Raw genomic sequence first — 23,970 nt, 5'->3', positions numbered from 1 at the left:
TTTATACAGTGTGATAATCATAATTAATATAGTCTACAGTGTTTTTATTAATGATATTAATGTAATAAATAGATATCAAATGAGAGATCCTATTTTTCTCATTATCATACTGAAATTAGATGTTCTAAATCGGTGTATTTCCGAAGGTATCGTCAAAAAACTGTCGAATTGGTCTCAAACGTGGTATACCACAGTTGAAACTAATTCAACAGTTTTTTGATGATTTTTGGTTATTATCTGACTAATATGTTCTACCATTTTGGTTATTATCTGACTAATAAAGTAATAAAACACAAAAATGCTCACAAACACTTCTGTAAAATGACCAAAATAATGTGGGTAGCGGAGAGGGGGGGGGGGCAAAGCTGGCTTTTAAGTTTTGTGAACTGTACGTGACCACTTCAGATGTTACTGATGGTGACGATTCATATATTTATCAATTCCATTACAAAAAAGAAAACCCAAATGCTCAATGGAAAGCAACTCTCCAAATAAAATAGCAAGTGTATGATAATTACTTTGCTAATGATATTTGGTGTATGAATAATGAACAAAACTTGTATATTTATGAGTATAACTGCTAATAGTTTATGTAAATACTCTTATGAGAATAAAACATTCAAAAACATGAAAACAATATTTCATTGTGTGTATGCATGGTATGTTTCTTTCAGCAATGTTGTAGATAAAGTAATTGTGTGGCACAATATTGCTGTTGCACAATTTCTTCTTTCATTGTGTGTATGCATGGTATGTTTCTTTCAGCAATGTTGTAGATAAAGTAATTGTGTGGCACAATATTGCTGTTGCACAATTTCTACTTTATTGTTTGTAACTTGCAAAGTTCAAGGCCATATTAGTTTCAGCAAAGTTGTAGATAAGATAAAGTAAGTGTGTCAAAAAAGAAAAAGAAAAAAGAAACTGGGTCAGTTGAAGACCATTCATCCGATGACTATAATTTGGTGCACTGACAAAAATGGGATTAAGTTTATTATGAAGATGACATGTGACCTTCATAAAAAGGTGTGCAACTATTAGATGCATTATATCATTTCTGATAGATTGGAAAAGGACAACGCCATCAAAGATTTAAGGTGGTGCTAATGCTAATTCACTTTTCAAAAGGTTGTGTGATCTTCATAATTCACATAAACAGTGTGAAACGTAACATATGTGAATGTTATAGGAGATTCTAAGAAGTTCGTAATTTAATAATGCACGTTCGTGAAATGTGTCTATCGAGATATGTGCCTAAATATGGAAAGGGAAATAAACCTCCCTTTTTTACCTTAATACCTGAATCGCAAAATCGACAGAACCGTGAGTAAAATAATAATATTCCACAACAGATTCCCTCGAAAAATATGCACAAAAACTATTTTTAAATTGATCAAAACGAATGTTTTCGCCATTTTCCTCCAACCAAGAGGGGCAGAAATGACACCCTTTATAATTCTCTAGCCTTGGGATTTCCTATAACCCATCCCATTCCTCTTGTGTGTCAGCTATATTTGTCTCAGTACTTGAGTGCAAACACACACTGCAGGTCATGCTCCCCCCCCCCCACCCGCCTTAAGGTTGGTCTGAACCCTGGAATTATGGAAACTTTCGGGCCTCATAACTTCTAAATTATTGGTCTAAAGTATATAAAAGTATACATATTTAGAATGACAAAGACTTGATAAGTTCATCTGTGAGGTCAAATTTGGGCCAAAATGCCATTTTTGGCCCAAAATCCCAAAATAACGGTTTTTGGTCCACTTCTTTTTCGTGCATCCTAACAAAAAAATTCTTGGGCCAAAATTGTTTTGTTATTAAGTTTTAAAAACTAGATCAAAATATCTAGGACCCGTTTTTTAATTTTTTTGAATTTCGACCAATTTCACCAAAATTATTTGAAATTTGGGCCAAAATCGGGCTTTTTTTTGTTGGAAAAAGAAGTAGGCCAAAAACCGTTATTTTTGGGATTTTGGGCCAAAAATGGCATTTTGGCCCAAATTTGACCTCACAGATGAACTTATCAAGTCTTTGCCATTCTAATTATGTATACTTTTATATACTTTAGACCAACAATTTAGAAGTTATGAGGCCCGAAAGTTTCCATAATTCCAGGGTTCAGACCAACCTTAAGGTGAATATCATACCTTTAAATTACCCATGGATTTACGAAGGCATCGTTGCAAATCAACTGTTGTGTATAAGCATTCGTATTTGGCATCGGTGCAAATCAACTTAATATTTTAGAGCATTCAGACTACAAATACCTAAATTTTAGCCTCGGTTTACAATAGTCGCCCTACATATCTGGACTTGAGTCGTTGGTATCTGGCATCATCTTGGTGGATTGATGAAAAACTCGCTTTGTGAATAATGCAATAATATAGGGTAGGTTAAATATGATTTTTGTTATGAATTCAGTGAAGAAAGAACATGGGAGTGTTTGTTAGGTATGTTTTGTAAATTGTTTTGATATTGCTTGGTTCATATTTCGTGTGTTGAATGACTAGACCTACTTTAATATCATGATTATTGAGTCTTATTGAAAAAAATATGTGTCCGCGTTTTTGAAAGAAAAGTATGATTAACTCTGTTTACTCACAGTTCTCATGCAAAAATGGCAGAAAAAGACACTCCAATTCGAATGTATATGGATGATCCGACAATTGTTTGGCGAAAAGGAAAGCCAGATTACTCAAAAGCAGATCAACTTTACTTGCAAGGTTAGTTTTACATGCTAATACATCTATATTTGAAAGGTTGTGTTCGACAGATGTGTTAATCAGGGCCGGATTTAACTTTTTGGGGGCCCTGGGCCAGGCCTAAATTTGGAGGCCCAAACCCACCGTAAAGGCGGCATGTGCACGCAAGTGGCCAAGTTTTGGTTTTTGTATAAGATCAACAGTGGCGGTGCATGGGAGCATGTAACAATTGAGAAGCAGACTAGCATAGATTTTACTAGAATGCGCTCGAAAACAATTTTAATTTCAGACTATTTTAGCCCATTTTGCTTTATAATGGGCCAGTTCGCGAGAAGTGCGCAAACTAAAGTTGTGCAATTTTACATAATTTTGTTCTAAAACATGGACATGGTGTTTTTGGGGCTAAAAAAGACGCACAGGGCAATTTTGGGGGCCCAAAAAAAATTGGGGACCTGGGCTCGCGTCCATCTGGCCAAATGGTAAGTAATCCGGCCCTGGTGTTAATTATAATACTTTCGTAATATCGAATGATAAGCAATTCAGATTTAGATCAAACCACTACATTATAGGCATACACCGTAGAAACAAAACCACACTTGGAATGTTCCTAGTTTTTTCTAAAGCGTTTGACGGCATTGATCACCAAAATATTATTGCATGCTATACGGTTTCAGAGGATTTGTCCAAGTAAAAGGTCTTTTGGAGCTGCAATCAATCAAAATCAAGGGCCTTTCTTGGCTTTCTTTTTCAAAAATTTATGAGTCTTTTGGAGCTGAAATTACTTGTACCAAATCATAGTTCTTTCAGAGCTATATTTTGGTCGAAATTTTAAAAAAAAAGGGGGGGGGGTATTCGAAATCGCTCATATTTTCAACCACTGGAATCTCAAGGCAGCAAATGTGTAGGATATAGCTCAATTTTGGCTCCAACTTTTATATTTTGCATAGGGTTCAATGTAAAATTAAAACTTCACATGCATTTTTCTGGAATTCCAAGTGCTTTTTTCCCAGGCTTTTTTCCTCTGGCGTCAAAAAAATAGAATTGATTCCGGATTGAAGTTTCTTAACGAGAACGCGCCTATTACTTGCGGACTTTGAGAAAAAAAAAGCGGGAAATTTAAATCAAATTTGCTCCACAGTTCCAAAGTACACAATGTGCTTATACAATGTGATTTAGCAGCTTACCTGTATACGCTGGCGAAGTTACGTAATAAATCCGATTAACTACCATAGCAATAGGTGAAAACAATTTTGAACATATCGCGCTGCACTACAAGCAGATTGAACTAATCACCTGTGTATGTCTGCAATCATAGATTGAACACAATACTGGTCTTTTCAAAGATACTAATCTTACAGGTGCAAGTGATCAGCATGATATGGTTCAATGCAGAGGTACCGCGTGAAAGTATCAGTGCAGCGCGGTATATTCAAAAATTGTTTTCACCTATTGCTATGGGTAGTTAATCCGATTATTGCGTAACTTCGCCAGCGTATATGTGTGAAATGCAGCCAATGGGCTGTCCCAGTTAAAATCCTTACACCCTCTATAGATGGAGGTCATGACGTCAATCTTGCACACAGGAGTGTAGATATCAAATGTAGTCACCCATTCAGGCAACTCCATTTGATATTCACACTCCCTGTGTGGAAGATGTCTTGCCGGGTGGGGAGTATGGAATTCAAATGGAATAGTCCAACACTTCTTCTTTTGTAGGATTTGAAGGATTTCATTTTTTAGGCCCCAGGTCACGTGGGGGGAAATGGTAAATCACACATATTTAGCAGCATTTCTCCTCATTTTTCACAATTTTGCAGAATTCAGCAGCCTGTTTTAAAGGATCCTAGCATCCTCTTTTTATGCCATTTTTCAGTACATATCCACGAAAAAAGCATATTCCCAAAATTTCAGTTGATTCCGATATTGCGTTTGCGAGTTATGCATGATTATGTGTATTACACACTGCTCCATAGACAATACGTTGTAATTTCGTTCTGGTGCACCAGAACGAAATTCAAATTTCACGATATCTTTGCTAAACGAATTAATCTGCAAGAAATATTTTGTACATAAACATTATGTAGCCAGAGGTTTCCAGTGATATAAAAATCTCAACTTTTTTTGAGAAAAGTGGGGGATGAGGCTGTGGATCAGGAAGTGCCCCTTTAACAGATTTTGTCGTTATTTTAGAAAATCTGGCTGTTTTTGTGTGATCTCCCATTTCCCCCATGCGACATGGGGCCTTAAAGTGTTAACTGTTTAAAAGACGAAGAATACAATTTTAGACTCCTTCAAACGCGAAACTTTCTATCTCTCTGTTTCTGACTACTGGCTGTATCTCATTCACATTAATAGTATACAGATTTTTGTCTATTGGTGCACCCATTTTGGTTCTTAAATTAACTAGTCTACTACTACTACTTTGCTGCAGGTTTTATTCTGCGAAAGTGTCTTGTCTACTTTGTAAAAGGCGCTTTAGAGATCCAATTGATTGTTTTATTTATGGAATTTGAACATTTTCAAATTACAAATGACCGGGCGGCGGAGAAGCACATTGGCTGAAATAGGCCGATTTTGCATGCTTTGCAGATTTTCGGAAGTCGAGCAAAATATGACATCACTACACTGCATGGGACAAAATGCGCACGAGAAATTACAATAATCTGCTAAATATAATTGTCCATAATGGGGTTAAACGAGCGTGTCATTCCAAATGAAATTCAATATGGCTAATTTATACCACGTAGGGCCTATATGTTTTTTCTCAATTTATAACTATGGACAAACATAAACAGGGAGGACGAAATTTCACGCACTGGACTCGGTCGAGAAAACTGTGAGCGATTTTGTGAAGACATTTGAAATGGAAGTAAGGCACAAACTACGACTAGAGGTACGGTATATATGGCAGTATCTATGCGTGTTATGTAAAATATCAAGCGCAAAAATGCAACGGCATAATATTTCCTTCGTATATAAAACATGATCGAGTAATACATATGTTTAATGCCTCTGAATACCTGATGGTTGATTTTTTAATAATGCTTGGGTTCCAAAGTTATCTAAAGGGACTAGAAAACAAGTTGGGTCATTTTTACCATATTTGTGGGTGCCCAGCAAACACAAAAACGTTTTAAAAACGTTTTAAATAAGTTATATTTTGGCTTTTGGTTTATGTAAAAACGTTTTACATTAAAATGTCGGGTTATATAAAGGTCATGATAACGTTTTGTATGAAAACACACTACAACAATATTTTTAAATGTTTTCAAAAAATGTTATTGTAAACTATTTTTGCAAACATTTTTGCCAAATATTGTGTAAATACTTAAATAATATTATGTTAAAATATTTGAACACAGCAAACACAGAAATGTTCTTAAAACGTTTTTTTTCAAAAGGTCATAAAGGTCATGAAAACGTTTTTAAAACGTTATTGAAAATATTTTGGGCAAACATTTTTCGCAAAATATTTTTTCAACCCCAAAATAATATTCTGTTTAGAATGTTCTGTATCAAGTTTTCAAGAATGTTTTTGGAATGTTATTAAAACGTTTTTATACCCTTTATATAACCCGACATTTAAACGTTTTCTGTAAAACATTTTTGTTTGCTGAGCAGTAGATTATCAATAAATGTTTTTTAAGGTTATGAAAACGTTTTATACTCTTAATATACCCTTTATATAACCCGACATTTAAACGTTTTCTGACAACATTTTATAACCTTTTGCGAATGATGTCAAAAACGTTTTGTGTTTGCTGGGTGGCTATCAAATTTGTTGCATGCCAAGTAATATAATTTAGGCCGAATTTAACCGTGCAGTGCGCATCAAGCAGAACAAAATTCCAGGGTCTATGGCCGAAAAACAAACCCAAAATCAAAACAAACATTATTTTTAATACTACTGAAAATTAATAATGCATGTTATTTCCTTATTTATTTAGAATTCATTAATAAAAAATATTGTTCATATTGAACGCAAAAAAATAAATAAAGTGAATTACTGTCGTGGCAATTTGGCTAGCTTTTACGTTTTATGTTTTTGGCTTTAGATTAACGAAATTGAGAAATGTTAAAAATTGTCGGTTCTATGAAAGTAAAATGGTATTGCTTTAATGCACCAATTACATTTAACGCAGTCCTATATTCAAGTAGTAAATCTAATTACGATAGCAACAGGGTTAACCAGCCAGTAATTGCACCAGAATCCATTTTAATGCATCCATCTAATGTTATTGTTATTAATTGCAGACTTCTCCGTAGTCCACTTGCCCCATTTTGTATACTTTGGCTATTACATTTAAGCATGAAACTCTGATTTGAATTAATTTGTGTGCAATTGATGGATTTTCACATCTGATCTTTTCAGTCACCGTACTCCCTCTGTTTGCTGGCTTTCCAAGTGGATTTTGTACTCGGGCTTTCGCGATCAATAAACTGGTAGATTCCAAAATCAGAATTATTCAGTACTGATATGTTGCATTCAATGAGGCCTACGTATATTTTACTTTTTCTGTTACTAATTATATAAACTCTTTATGACCATTTTACTGTTAATTTATACATCAGTATAATTTTGAGTCCAACAGGATGTGTTCATCATGATTAATAATAACATATTTTTTATTTATCAAAATTCGAATATGGCATAGTCTAATGTTATTGATGAACTACCCGATATCAGCAGTAGATAGTATCATTGATGAACTACCTGATATCAGCAGTAGATAGCATCATTGATGAACTACCTGATATCAGCAGTAGATAGCATCATTGATGAACTACCTGATATAAGCAGTAGATAGCATAATTGATGAACTACCTGATATCAGCCGTAGATAGCATCATTGATGAACTACCTGATATAAGCAGTAGATAGCATAATTGATGAACTACCTGATATCAGCAGTAGATAGCATCATTAATGAACTACCTGATATCAGCAGTAGATAGCATCATTGATGAACTACCTGATATAAGCAGTAAATAGCATCATTGATGAACTATCTGATATCAGCAGTAGATAGCATCATTGATGAACTACCTGATATCAGCAGTAGATAGCATCATTGATGAACTACCTGATATCAGCAGTAGATAGCATCATTGATGAACTACCTGATATCAGCAGTAGATAGCATCATTAATGAACCACCTGATACTAGCAGTAGATATATTAATGTTATTGATGAACTACCTGATATCAGCAGTAGATAGCATCATTGATGATTGATGAAATACCTGATATCAGCAGTAGATAGCATCATTGATGAACTACCTGATATCAGCAGTAGATAGCATCATTTACGAACTACCCGATATCAGCAGGAGATAGCATCATTGATGAACTACCTGATATCAGCAGTAGATAGCATCATTAATGAACTACCTGATATCAGCAGTAGATAGCATCATTGATGAACTACCTGATATAAGCAGTAAATAGCATCATTGATTAACTATCTGATATCAGCAGTAGATAGCATTATTGATGAACTACCTGATATCAGCAGTAGATAGCATCATTGATGAGCTACCTGATATCAGCAGTAGATAGCATCATTGATGAACTACCTGATATTTATCTTCAGGACAACCTGAAGTGGGACACCCAAGTTAATAACATGCTTAAAAAAGCCAACAATAGGTTGTTTATGCTAAGGTCCCTCAAGAGGTTTGGCTTTGATAGTGAAGAGCTGAGTAGATATATTAATGTTATTGATGAACTACCTGATATCAGCAGTAGATAGCATCATTGATGATTGATGAAATACCTGATATCAGCAGTAGATAGCATCATTGATGAACTACCTGATATCAGCAGTAGATAGCATCATTAATGAACTATCTGATATCAGCAGTAGATAGCATCATTAATGAACTACCTGATATCAGCAGTAGATAGCATCATTGATGAACTACCTGATATAAGCAGTAAATAGCATCATTGATGAACTATCTGATATCAGCAGTAGATAGCATTATTGATGAACTACCTGATATCAGCAGTAGATAGCATCATTGATGAGCTACCTGATATCAGCAGTAGACAGCATCATTGATGAACTACCTGATATTTATCTTCAGGACAACCTGAAGTGGGACACCCAAGTTAATAACATGCTTAAAAAAGCCAACAATAGGTTGTTTATGCTAAGGCCCCTCAAGAGGTTTGGCTTTGATAGTGAAGAGCTGAGTAGATATATTAATGTTATTGATGAACTACCTGATATCAGCAGTAGATAGCATCATTGGTGATTGATGAAATACCTGATATCAGCAGTAGATAGCATCATTGATGAACTACCTGATATCAGCAGTAGATAGCATCATTAATGAACTATCTGATATCAGCAGTAGATAGCATCATTAATGAACTACCTGATATCAGCAGTAGATAGCATCATTGATGAACTACCTGATATAAGCAGTAAATAGCATCATTGATGAACTATCTGATATCAGCAGTAGATAGCATCATTGATGAACTACCTGATATCAGCAGTAGATAGCATCATTGATGAACTACCTGATATCAGCAGTAGATAGCATCATTGATGAACTACCTAATATCAGCAGTAGATAGCATCATTGATAAACTACCTGATATCAGCAGTAGATAACATCATTAATGAATCACCTGATACTAGCAGTAGATATATTAATGTTATTGATGAACTACCTGATATCAGCAGTAGATAGCATCATTGATGAACTACCTGATATCAGCAGTAGATAGCATCATTGATGAACTACCTGATATCAGCAGTAGATAACATCATTGTTGAACTACCTGATATCAGCAGTAGATATATTAATGTTATTGATGAAGTACCTGATATAAGCAGTAGATTAATGTTGTTGATGAACTACCTGATATCAGCAGTAGATAGCATCATTTACGAACTACCCGATATCAGCAGGAGATAGCATCATTGATGAACTACCTGATATCAGCAGTAGATAGCATCATTGATGAACTACCTGATATCAGCAGTAGATAGCATCATTGATGAACTACCTGATACCAGCAGCAGATAACATCATTGTTGAACTACCTGATATCAGCAGTAGATATATTAATGTTATTGATGAAGTATATACCTGATATAAGCAGTAGATTAATGTTGTTGATGAACTACCTGATATCAGCAGTAGATAGCATCATTTACGAACTACCCGATATCAGCAGGAGATAGCATCATTGATGAACTACCTGATATCAGCAGTAGATAGCATCATTGATGAACTACCTGATATCAGCAGTAGATAGCATCATTGATGAACTACCTGATACCAGCAGCAGATAACATCATTGTTGAACTACCTGATATCAGCAGTAGATATATTAATGTTATTGATGAAGTACCTGATATAAGCAGTAGATTAATGTTGTTGACGAACTACCTGGTACCAGCAGTAGATAACTTCATTGATGACCTACCTGATATCAGCAGTAGATAGCATCATTAATGAACTACCTGATATCAGCAGTAGATAGCATTATTGATGAACTACCTGATATCAGCAGTAGATAGCATCATTGATGAGCTACCTGATATCAGCAGTAGATAGCATCATTGATGAACTACCTGATATCAGCAGTAGATATCATCATTGATAAACTACCTGATATCAGCAGTAGATAACATCATTAATGAATCACCTGATACTGATACTAGCAGTAGATATATTAATGTCATTGATGAACTACCTGATATCAGCAGTAGATAGCATCATTGATGAATTACCTGATATCAGCAGTAGATAGCATCATTGATGAACTACCTGATATCAGCAGTAGATAACATCATTGTTGAACTACCTGATATCAGCAGTAGATATATTAATGTTATTGATGAAGTACCTGATATAAGCAGTAGATTAATGTTGTTGATGAACTACCTGATATCAGCAGTAGATGGCATCATTTACGAACTACCCGACATCAGCAGGAGATAGCATCATTGATGAACTACCTGATATCAGCAGTAGATAGCATCATTGATGAACTACCTGATATCAGCAGTAGATTAATGTTGTTGATGAACTACCTGATACCAGCAGTAGATAACTTCATTGATGACCTACCTGATATCAGTAGTAGATAGCATCATTAATGAACTACCTGATATCAGCAGTAGATAGCATTATTGATGAACTACCTGATATCAGCAGTAGATAGCATCATTGATGAGCTACCTGATATCAGCAGTAGATAGCATCATTGATGAACTACCTGATATTTATCTTCAGGACAACCTGAAGTGGGACACCCAAGTTAATAACATGCTTAAAAAAGCCAACAATGACGTTTTTCAAAGTTGAAAATCTTTTAAAAACCAGATTGTCTCAGCATCAGGGAAACTTGGGCATTCATGTGCAGCCAAGTCTGGACAATTATCCTATCAGTTCCACTTGAGCCATATCAAGTCCTCTTGAAAGTTTATGCTATTGATTTGGGTCATGGTATTGGAATGATGTAGGTTGTTGTGTTGTTATAGCAACAATCCCAGATTCTTGGCCATTCATATGGCACTTTAGTGGGGTGCAGCCAATCAGGTCTCTGCTTTAATTCCATTTCTTTTGTTGTGTTCACACCTTTCTTAGTAAGTCACTTGCATTTGCTCCTCCGATCATGCTGGACCAAAAAATCCCACCCACCCTCCCAGCAGCTGGAAGGGTAAATCAGTTATCTCATTTGTCAAAGATGCTTCAATAAAAGTATGTCAAATTATGCTACTCTCCGCTTTGTCTGGAGTTTCTTCAAATCCTGAAGAATCTCGTCAGTAGATTGTCTCCACTTTCTACTACGCTGCGTTGTCTGGAGTTTCTTCAAATCCTGAGGAATCTCGTCAGTAGATTGTCTCCACTTTCTACTATGCTGCTTTGTCTGGAGTTTCTTCAAATCCTGAGGAATCTCGTCAGTAGATTGTCTCCACTTTCTACTACGCTGCGTTGTTGGGAGTTTCTTCAAATCCTGAGGAATCTCGTCAGTAGATTGTCTCCACTTTCTACTATGCTGCTTTGTCTGGAGTTTCTTCAAATCCTGAGGAATCTCGTCAGTAGATTGTCTCCACTTTCTACTAAGCTTTGTGCTGGCTTAATGAATGCTTTGTCTGGAGTTTCTTCAAATCCTGAGGAATCTCGTCTGTAGATTGTCTCCACTTTCTACTACGCTTTGTGCTGGCTTAATGAATGCTTTGTATGGAGTTCTTCAAATCCTGAAGAATCTCGTCTGTAGATTGTCTCCACTTTCTACTACGCTTTGTGCTGGCTTAATGAATGCTTTGTATGGAGTTCTTCAAATCCTGAAGAATCTCGTCTGTAGATTGTCTCCACTTTCTACTACGCTTTGTGCTGGCTTAATGAATGCTTTGTATGGAGTTCTTCAAATCCTGAAGAATCTCGTCTGTAGATTGTCTCCACTTTCTACTACGCTTTGTGCTGGCTTAATGAATGCTTTGTATGGAGTTCTTCAAATCCTGAAGAATCTCGTCTGTAGATTGTCTCCACTTTCTACTACGCTTTGTGCTGGCTTAATGAATGCTTTGTATGGAGTTCTTCAAATCCTGAAGAATCTCGTCTGTAGATTGTCTCCACTTTCTACTACGCTTTGTGCTGGCTTAATGAATGCTTTGTATGGAGTTCTTCAAATCCTGAAGAATCTCGTCTGTAGATTGTTTCCACTTTCTACTACGCTTTGTGCTGGCTTAATAAATGCTTTGTATGGAGTTTCTTCAAATCCTGAAGAATCTCGTCAGTAGATTGTCTCCACTTTCTACTATGCTGCTTTGTCTGGAGTTTCTTCAAATCCTGAGGAATCTCGTCAGTAGATTGTCTCCACTTTCTACTACGCTGCGTTGTCTGGAGTTTCTTCAAATCCTGAGGAATCTCGTCAGTAGATTGTCTCCACTTTCTACTATGCTGCTTTGTCTGGAGTTTCTTCAAATCCTGAAGAATCTCATCAGTAGATTGTCTCCACTTTCTACTACGCTTTATGTAAGAGTAATTTATGCTTATTTGAAGTATCTTTTTGGCTTGATTGTTTTTGTCAGTGGATTATTTCATTTATTAATATTATTTTATAGTAAATTTTGGCTCACTTTTCAATAATTACCAGCTTATATAGGGATTTAAAGATATAATTCATTGATAGAGTTGGCATTGTTTCTTCTTTTGGAGATTTCTGTTTATTTAATAATTGCGTTATAAATATTGTTTTCCAATTCAATCCTCTGTTTGATCCAAAGAGGTATCTGTATTTGCTTAAGATGAAATTTGGTTAAATGTGATACAGAAGTCAATTCTTGCATGTCCAGCCTATATGGTTGGCTTGTTGTACACATTTTTCCAATAATTCTTGTATTGTGTTATTAATAATATTTATTGGAAGATAAATAACTATTTATATTATGTCTTAACTGCTATGAAAGTGCTATGATTATTATATTATTATTATATTATGAAATATATCATTATTTATCATTATTTATCTCAATTATATTTATGTATATGAATATAAAATTGTTGAATGGTCATAAATAGCTTAATAAATGGTCCTCATGATCGGGAGGGCAATGCGGAGTCTAATCATTGCTTTGGTGTTGTGTTTTCCTGATGTCTCGAGACAATAGGTTGTTTATGCTAAGGTCCCTCAAGAGGTTTGGCTTTGATAGTGAAGAGCTGAGTGTCGTTTACAGTGGTAGATAGCATCATTAATGAACTGCCTGATATCAGCAGTAGATAGCATCATTAATGAACTGCCTGATATCAGCAGTAGATATATTGATGAACTACGTGATATCAGCAGTAGATAACAAAATTAATATACTACCTGATATCAGCAGTAGATAGCATTATTGATGAACTACCTAATACCAGCAGTTGGTAACATCATTGATGAACTACCTAATACCAGCAGTTGATAACATCATTGATGAACTACCTAATACCAGCAGTTGATAACATCATTGATGAACTACCTAATACCAGCAGTTGATAACATCATTGATGAACTACCTGATACCAGCAGTTGATAACATCATTGATGAACTATCTAATACCAGCAGTTGATAACATAATTGATGAACTACCTGATATCAGCAGTAGATTAATGTTATAGATGATCCACCTGATATCAGTAGTAGATAACATAATTGATGAAGTATCTAATATCAGCAGTAGATAACATCATTGATGAAATACCTAATACCAGCAGTAGATAATATCATTGATGAACTACCTGCTATCAGCAGTAGATTAGTGTCATTGATGAACTACCTGATATCAGCAGTAGATATATTAATGTTATTGATGACGTACCTGATATCAGCAGTAGATAGCATCATTGACGAACTACCTGATATCAGCAGTAGATAGCATCATTTATGAACTACCCGATATCAGCAGGAGATAGCATCATTGATGAACTACCTGATATCAGCAGTAGATAGCACCATTGATGAACTACCTGATACCAGCAGCAGATAACATCATTGATGAACTACCTGATATCAGCAGTAGATATATTAATGTCATTGATGAAATACCTGATATAAGCAGTAGATTAATGTTGTTGATGAACTACCTGATATCAGCAGTAGATAGCATCATTAATGAACTACCTGATATCAGCAGTAGATAGCATCATTGATGAGCTACCTGATACCAGCAGTAGATAGCATCATTGATGAATTGATGAACTACCTGATATTTATCTTCAGGACAACCTGAAGTGGGACACCCAGTTTAATAACATGCTTAAAAAAGCCAACAATAGGTTGTTTATGCGATCAATAAACTGGTAGATTCCAAAATCAGAATTATTCAGTACTGATATGTTGTATTCAATGAGGCCTACGTATATTTTACTTTTTCTGTTACTAATTATATAAACTCTTTATGACCATTTTACTGTTAATTTATACATCAGTATAATTTTGAGTCCAACAGGATGTGTTCATCATGATTAATAATAACATATTTTTTATTTATCAAAATTCGAATATGGCATAGTCTAATGTTATTGATGAACTACCTGATATCAGCAGTAGATAGTATCATTGATGAACTACCTGATATCAGCAGTAGATAGCATCATTAATGAACTACCTGATATCAGCAGTAGATAGCATCATTGATGAACTACCTGATATCAGCAGTAGATAGCATCATTGATGAACTACCTGATATAAGCAGTAGATAGCATCATTGATGAACTACCTGATATCAGCAGTAGATAGCATCATTGATGAACTACCTGATATCAGCAGTAGATAGCATCATTGATGAACTACCTGATATCAGCAGTAGATAGCATCATTAATGAACTACCTGATATCAGCAGTAGATAGCATCATTGATGAACTACCTAATATAAGCAGTAAATAGCATCATTGATGAACTATCTGATATCAGCAGTAGATAGCATCATTGATGAACTACCTGATATCAGCAGTAGATAGCATCACTGATGAACTACCTGATATCAGCAGTAGATAACATCATTAATGAACCACCTGATACTAGCAGTAGATATATTAATGTTATTGATGAACTACCTGATATCAGCAGTAGATAGCATCATTGATGATTGATGAACTACCTGATATCAGCAGTAGATAGCATCATTGATGAACTACCTGATATCAGCAGTAGATAGCATCATTAATGAACTACCTGATATCAGCAGTAGATAGCATCATTAATGAACTACCTGATATCAGCAGTAGATAGCATCATTGATGAACTACCTGATATAAGCAGTAAATAGCATCATTGATGAACTATCTGATATCAGCAGTAGATAGCATCATTGATGAACTACCTGATATCAGCAGTAGATATCATCATTGATAAACTACCTGATATCAGCAGTAGATTAATGTTGTTGATGAACTACCTGATACCAGCAGTAGATAACTTCATTGATGACCTACCTGATATCAGTAGTAGATAGCATCATTAATGAACTACCTGATATCAGCAGTAGATAGCATTATTGATGAACTACCTGATATCAGCAGTAGATAGCATCATTGATGAACTACCTAATATCAGCAGTAGATAGCATCATTGATAAACTACCTGATATCAGCAGTAGATAACATCATTAATGAATCACCTGATACTAGCAGTAGATATATTAATGTTATTGATGAACTACCTGATATCAGCAGTAGATAGCATCATTGATGAACTACCTGATATCAGCAGTAGATAGCATCATTGATGAACTACCTGATATCAGCAGTAGATAACATCATTGTTGAACTACCTGATATCAGCAGTAGATATATTTATGTTATTGATGAAGTACCTGATATAAGCAGTAGATTAATGTTGTTGATGAACTACCTGATATCAGCAGTAGATAGCATCATTTACTAACTACCCGATATCAGCAGGAGATAGCATCATTGATGAACTACCTGATATCAGCAGTAGATAGCATCATTGATGAACTACCTGATATCAGCAGTAGATAGCATCATTGATGAACTACCTGATACCAGCAGCAGATAACATCATTGTTGAACTACCTGATATCAGCAGTAGATATATTAATGTTATTGATGAAGTACCTGATATAAGCAGTAGATTAATGTTGTTGATGAACTACCTGGTACCAGCAGTAGATAATTTCATTGATGACCTACCTGATATCAGCAGTAGATAGCATCATTAATGAACTACCTGATATCAGCAGTAGATAGCATCATTGATGAGCTACCTGATATCAGCAGTAGATAGCATCATTGATGAACTACCTGATATCAGCAGTAGATATCATCATTGATAAACTACCTGATATCAGCAGTAGATAACATCATTAATGAATCACCTGATACTAGCAGTAGATATATTAATGTCATTGATGAACTACCTGATATCAGCAGTAGATAGCATCATTGATGAACTACCTGATATCAGCAGTAGATAACATCATTGTTGAACTACCTGATATCAGCAGTAGATAACATCATTAATGAATCACCTGATACTAGCAGTAGATATATTAATGTCATTGATGAACTACCTGATATCAGCAGTAGATAGCATCATTGATGAGCTACCTGATATCAGCAGTAGATAGCATCATTGATGAACTACCTGATATCAGCAGTAGATATCATCATTGATAAACTACCTGATATCAGCAGTAGATAACATCATTAATGAATCACCTGATACTAGCAGTAGATATATTAATGTCATTGATGAACTACCTGATATCAGCAGTAGATAGCATCATTGATGAACTACCTGATATCAGCAGTAGATAGCATCATTGATGAACTACCTGATATCAGCAGTAGATAACATCATTGTTGAACTACCTGATATCAGCAGTAGATATATTAATGTTATTGATGAAGTACCTGATATAAGCAGTAGATTAATGTTGTTGATGAACTACCTGATATCAGCAGTAGATAGCATCATTTACGAACTACCCGATATCAGCAGGAGATAGCATCATTGATGAACTACCTGATATCAGCAGTAGATAGCATCATTGATGAACTACCTGATATCAGCAGTAGATTAATGTTGTTGATGAACTACCTGATACCAGCAGTAGATAACTTCATTGATGACCTACCTGATATCAGTAGTAGATAGCATCATTAATGAACTACCTGATATCAGCAGTAGATAGCATTATTGATGAACTACCTGATATCAGCAGTAGATAGCATCATTGATGAGCTACCTGATATCAGCAGTAGATAGCATCATTGATGAACTACCTGATATTTATCTTCAGGACAACCTGAAGTGGGACACCCAAGTTAATAACATGCTTAAAAAAGCCAACAATAGGTTGTTTATGCTAAGGTCCCTCAAGAGGTTTGGCTTTGATAGTGAAGAGCTGAGTGTCGTTTACAGTGGTAGATAGCATCATTAATGAACTGCCTGATATCAGCAGTAGATAGCATCATTAATGAACTGCCTGATATCAGCAGTAGATATATTGATGAACTACGTGATATCAGCAGTAGATAACAAAATTAATATACTACCTGATATCAGCAGTAGATAGCATTATTGATGAACTACCTAATACCAGCAGTTGGTAACATCATTGATGATCTACCTAATACCAGCAGTTGATAGCATTATTGATGAACTACCTAATACCAGCAGTTGATAACATCATTGATGAACTACCTAATACCAGCAGTTGGTAACATCATTGATGAACTACCTAATCCCAGCAGTTGGTAACATCATTGATGAACTACCTGATACCAGCAGTTGATAACATAATTGATGAACTACCTGATATCAGCAGTAGATTAATGTTATAGATGAACCACCTGATATCAGTAGTAGATAACATAATTGATGAAGTATCTAATATCAGCAGTAGCTAACATCATTGATGAAATACCTAATACCAGCAGTAGATAATATCATTGATGAACTACCTGCTATCAGCAGTAGATTAGTGTCATTGATGAACTACCTGATATCAGCAGTAGATATATTAATGTTATTGATGACGTACCTGATATCAGCAGTAGATAGCATCATTGACTAACTACCTGATATCAGCAGTAGATAGCATCATTTATGAACTACCCGATATCAGCAGGAGATAGCATCATTGATGAACTACCTGATATCAGCAGTAGATAGCACCATTGATGAACTACCTGATACCAGCAGCAGATAACATCATTGATGAACTACCTGATATCAGCAGTAGATATATTAATGTCATTGATGAAATACCTGATATAAGCAGTAGATAGCATCATTGATGAACTACCTAGTACCAGCAGTTGGTAACATCATTGATGAACTACCTAATACCAGCAGTTGATAACATCATTGATGAACTACCTAATACCAGCAGTTGATAACATCATTGATGAACTACCTGATATCAGCAGTAGATTAATGTTATAGATGAACCACCTGATATCAGTAGTAGATAACATAATTGATGAAGTATCTAATATCAGCAGTAGCTAACATCATTGATGAAATACCTAATACCAGCAGTAGATAATATCATTGATGAACTACCTGCTATCAGCAGTAGATTAGTGTCATTGATGAACTACCTGATATCAGCAGTAGATATATTAATGTTATTGATGACGTACCTGATATCAGCAGTAGATAGCATCATTGACGAACTACCTGATATCAGCAGTAGATAGCATCATTTATGAACTACCCGATATCAGCAGGAGATAGCATCATTGATGAACTACCTGATATCAGCAGTAGATAGCACCATTGATGAACTACCTGATACCAGCAGCAGATAACATCATTGATGAACTACCTGATATCAGCAGTAGATATATTAATGTCATTGATGAAATACCTGATATAAGCAGTAGATTAATGTTGTTGATGAACTACCTGATATCAGCAGTAGATAGCATCATTGATGAACTACCTGATTTCAGCAGTAGATAGCATCATTGATGAACTACCTGATATCAGTAGTAGATAGCATCATTAATGAACTACCTGATATCAGCAGTAGATAACATTATTGATGAACTACCTGATATCAGCAGTAGATAGCATCATTGATGAGCTACCTGATACCAGCAGTAGATAGCATCATTGATGAATTGATGAACTACCTGATATTTATCTTCAGGACAACCTGAAGTGGGACACCCAGTTTAATAACATGCTTAAAAAAGCCAACAATAGGTTGTTTATGCTAAGGTCCCTCAAGAGGTTTGGCTTTGATAGTGAAGAGATGAGTGTCGTTTACAGTGGTTATGTTAGACCGATTCTTGAGTACGCCAGCAGTGTGGCATTCTAGTATTTCAATTAAGCAATCCAAAGACCTTGAGTGTATTCCAAAAAGAGCCTGTAGAACAATCCTGTGAGGAGATTACAATTCATATCGTTATGCGTTGCTCAGCTGTAAACATAATGTTATTTATGAAGTGCCTGGTATTAGCAGTAAATTAATGTTGTTGATATACTACCTGATACCAGCAGTAGATAATAATAATGTTATTGATGAACTACCTGATACCAGCAGTAGATAGCATCATTGATAAACTACCTGATACCTGCAGTTGATAACATCATTGATGAACTACCTGATATAAGCAGTTGATTAGTGTCATTGATGAACTACCTGATCTCAGCAGTTGATAACATCATTGATGAACTAACTGATATCAGCAGTAGATTAATGTTATGTTATAGATGAACCACCTGATATCAGTAGTAGATAACATCATTGATGAAGTATCTGATATCAGCAGTAGATAACAGCATTAACATACATATGATATCAGCAGTAGTTTAATATTATTGACGAATTACCTGATATCAGCAGTAAATTAATGTTATTGATAAACTACCCGATGTCAGTTTGTCAGTAGTAGATTAATGTTACTGATGAACTATCTGATATCAGGAGTAGATAACCACATTAATATACTACCTGATATCAGTAGATTAATGTTATTAATAAACTATGGCCCTGATACCAGCAGTAGATATATTGATGAACTACTTTACCAACTTATCGCTCATTCTACAAAATCCGGTGCCAATCCACTAAAAAAATAGAAAAAAATAAAGTTGTTCAAAAAGACCTGCTTTTTGTGTTTTTTAAGAGTAAATGTATCACTACTTTCAAATGTAAAAAATTGCCAACACCACTTGCATATTTTTCTTTCAGGAAGTCATGATGTTTTTTAACACTATAACTCAATGTAATGTGAGCTACGTTACCGACTACAAAAAGGGCTGGTTTTACTCAATCCAAGGTTATAAAAAGCAAACTAAAGATCACTTGAGTGAAATGTAAAATAGAATACACCATTTCATAGAAGTTTTGAAGATGCGTAAAGGAGTGTGTAACGTAGCTCACAGTAACGTAGTTCACTGGTTTTAATGTTTTAATGTGATTTGCGAACGTTAGAAGGTTATGTCGGTTAATTCTAATATAAATGGTGTTTGACCACTGGCAGCTTTCACATATTATTAGGAAGTACATGTAATACAAGTGCATACTATAGAATCCTGGTAACGTAGCTCACCAATCTTAACATGGTCGGTCGAAATTTCAATGTTTACAACATTTCTATGCCAAAAATGCTACAGCATCACGATTTTTACTGTGATTTTAAAAAACCTATGAGTGTTTCCTTTCAAAAACCGCAAATTACACTGATACCTCTGTTTTACTTCTTTCCAATAACGTGTGTTAAAAAAGGGGTAACGTAGCTCACAGCGTTTTGGTGGAAAGTGCAATTTATTTTAGAATTACACAAAGACGTTTTAATCACTAAAAAGTAATGTTGATAAACAATATGATGGTGGGTTATCTAATTAAAAAACAACAAATATGTAAAGAAATCGCATTTATTCAAAGAAAATATTCATGGTTAGATGTGACACTTGAGCAGTGGAAACGCATTTTTAGCGATTTTTGAGCCTTTGCGAGGGTTAATCAGGCTGAAGAAAGCATTCAAAGTATGGAAAACTATATATGTCCGTGTATATCTCGTTGAGTTCTACCAGAAAAACAACATATTTGATGCCCTAAATGCTCGACAAAGTTTTTATGGACCAAAGAATGGAAAATAGGCTATTGGCACCGGATTTTGTAGAATGAGCGTTATGCTTCATTTTATACAGGATTTTCACACAATAACACCTGATTTTAAGATGAATGTTAATGGAGGGCGATACTTTGATGTACAAGAAATCCTAGCTCGTGGCTCCTACAACGTATTTCTCTCTAATACTCCATTGTATGATGCTGACAAAGAGACCAATGCATCATCGGATCAACTTTTCTCTGGAGCTTTTACTGAAGGATTTGGTTGGGAAGTACTGGAAGTTATAAACGGTATGTTACTATTGTGTCAGTATGTAAAATTGTGATATTACCTCCTAGATTATGTGGTCCATAATGTTGCTGTGATCAAAATATTGGTCCTTAGGATTGTAGGAATTTGTTATTTGTATTTTATTATTTTTGGTTGTTGTTAAGTTTGGGTTCACTTGCAATGAAAACCAATGTTGGCAATTTATCATTCTGTTTAATATGAATAGCGTTTATTATTATTATTATTATAATTATTATTATTCTATGTCCAGAAAGAAACAATAATCAAACCTATATTCATCGATCAAAATTGACACTCACTTAAATAGAAATATTGTTTATGTATTATCTCTTTGATCTGAATTCAGGACCTCCGAAATTGGTTTTCACTTGGCGGCACTGGACACGGATGACCGGGCCATTCCGAGACCATCAACCAACAGGTAGGCTATAGTAGAGCAGATTATGAAAATGAAAATACAGGAAAACGTTGTTATAGGCCTATTTTATATATACTTGTTATGCGGCTGTACCGAAGTGACTGGTATCCACCCGGGTAGGCCTAACCATTAGTATTGGTGTTTATTGGATCCTCTTAAAATGACCAGATCTAAGAGTTATTATACGGTTAATTTTGTACACTTGACATTCTTACTAAGTATAAGCAGAGAAGATGAGAAGAATCTTCTCATCTTCTCTGGTATAAGCTAGGCCCACCTTTATTTAAATGTTTATGCCTAGTTCATTATAGTGCCTAGCCTACACAGTTTCATTCTCGTCTCTGACCATCTAACACTGATCATGCCCATGATTGCAGCAGTGTACAAGCTTGGCCGATCACCTCCGCTTTCAAACTCTGGTTACAATTGTCACAACTCTTCTCTATTCATTATGGAACATAATCCTTTTATTATGACTTCCAAAAATTGGTTCTGTAGCACATTTTTCCAGTTGCAAATACCACGAATTGCAGTGGTCCGCTTCCGTAACAAGCAGGCTTCAGTGGTTGGCATGCAGACAAATGCACTTAAACCTGGACTTAAACCTACCCCCTGCCAGGTTTAAGTTAGACCCGGCTTTTGCGACTTTAGTACTCAGCTTTAGACCCAGGTTTAACTTAAACCAGCTACGGGAAACGCAACTTAGGTTTAAACCTGGGTTTAGCTAAACCTAGGTTTAAACCACCTTTCGGAATTCCAACCAATGGTTATTATTTTGGGCAGGGGCGTACCGGGACGAACCAGGGGGGTCTCTACAATCGTCCGGCTGATCCGGTACTAAAACATGTAAAATGACTTTACCGGGACAAATATGAAAATGGACAATTTTAACGCTAAAATTGGCTCAAAAGACTTGCCCCAGCCACCTGTCGGAACGCCTCTGATTTTGATCTTTGAACGAATATCTTCAAGAAGATAATGCTTTGAAACAGAGCTGAAAATACATAGGTTGAGCATGGACAAAACTGGCCCTTGTTCCTGCTTATTTTCAACCACGGCCTTAACTTTGGTTTTAATTATTATTTGATTAATCCTTCATTATATCTTTGATTACTTCATCATATTCTCATCATTCTTTCACTGATGTTTGATTTGATTTATTTTTGTTACCATAGGGGAAAGACTAGAACTATTCGGAAGTGCGGTGGCTAATATGACGACAGACAACAGACTGAGTTGTGTGAATTTGTTCTTTGATCCTAGCACGATGTTGACGAAACTTCAAGGACATTGTCCGATTCTTAATAATTAGGCCTGCTGACTTAAGGAGGATGGTTCGATCCACAACATCATCCCCCACATGCATGATCATGCATGAACACCTTTTATCCATCAAAGTGAAGATATTGGTATCAGTCGAAAGCTCGTATGTTTAATATCATTGATCCTGAAATATTATGGCTGAAATTATTTGAGTTTTGTAAATCAAAATGTGCCAAAAAAGGCAACCTATCTTATTATTCTTGGTATATACGGGGCCTTAATATTAAATGCACACTTTTGGCTCTTGTATATAGGGATTGAAATACTGACTGAAGCGGGTATGTGATAAATCGGATCATCTTCCATTAAGGGATCTGGAATGAGCGTTTTGAGCGTTTCGACAGTATTTTTTGTGGGACATGTGAGCACATCAGACATATCGAATTGCATTCTGAATACGAAGAATGTCTTTCTGATATCAAATATTTTTCATTTTTTTAAATTCACTATATAATACAAATTTGTTGACAAATTATTAAAATTTGATATTTTTCACATTTTTGATATATAACAGTCATCGAAGTAACTTTTATAAATCTAATGATATATTCTTAAATTGTATGTAGCTGGGAGGAAAAGCCGACGATCAATTGAAAATTTTGACCTTTCATATTGAAAATATGGATTTTTTTCCCCCAAAGACCTAATTTTTTTGGTGTTTTGGGGAAAA

At 35.3% G+C, this 23,970-nt stretch overlaps 1 protein-coding gene across 1 annotated transcript; it reads left to right on the top strand.

The window, feature by feature from the left end:
* The first annotated feature begins 2,199 nt into the window (after positions 1 to 2,199).
* On the top strand, positions 2,200 to 23,754 carry LOC140150185 (uncharacterized). Its single transcript, XM_072172192.1, has 6 exons — positions 2,200 to 2,385; positions 2,602 to 2,720; positions 5,495 to 5,592; positions 21,345 to 21,558; positions 21,906 to 21,980; positions 23,153 to 23,754. The coding sequence occupies exons 2-6, from the start codon at positions 2,615 to 2,617 to the stop codon at positions 23,287 to 23,289; spliced, it is 630 nt and encodes a 209-aa protein (XP_072028293.1). The 5' UTR covers positions 2,200 to 2,385; positions 2,602 to 2,614; the 3' UTR covers positions 23,290 to 23,754.
* The last annotated feature ends 216 nt before the right edge of the window (positions 23,755 to 23,970 follow it).

The sequence above is a fragment of the Amphiura filiformis genome, chromosome 1 (genome assembly GCF_039555335.1).
Source record: "Amphiura filiformis chromosome 1, Afil_fr2py, whole genome shotgun sequence".
In the NCBI taxonomy this organism is placed as follows: Eukaryota; Metazoa; Echinodermata; class Ophiuroidea; order Amphilepidida; family Amphiuridae; genus Amphiura; species Amphiura filiformis.
This window is presented reverse-complemented; position numbering and strand designations above follow the sequence as displayed.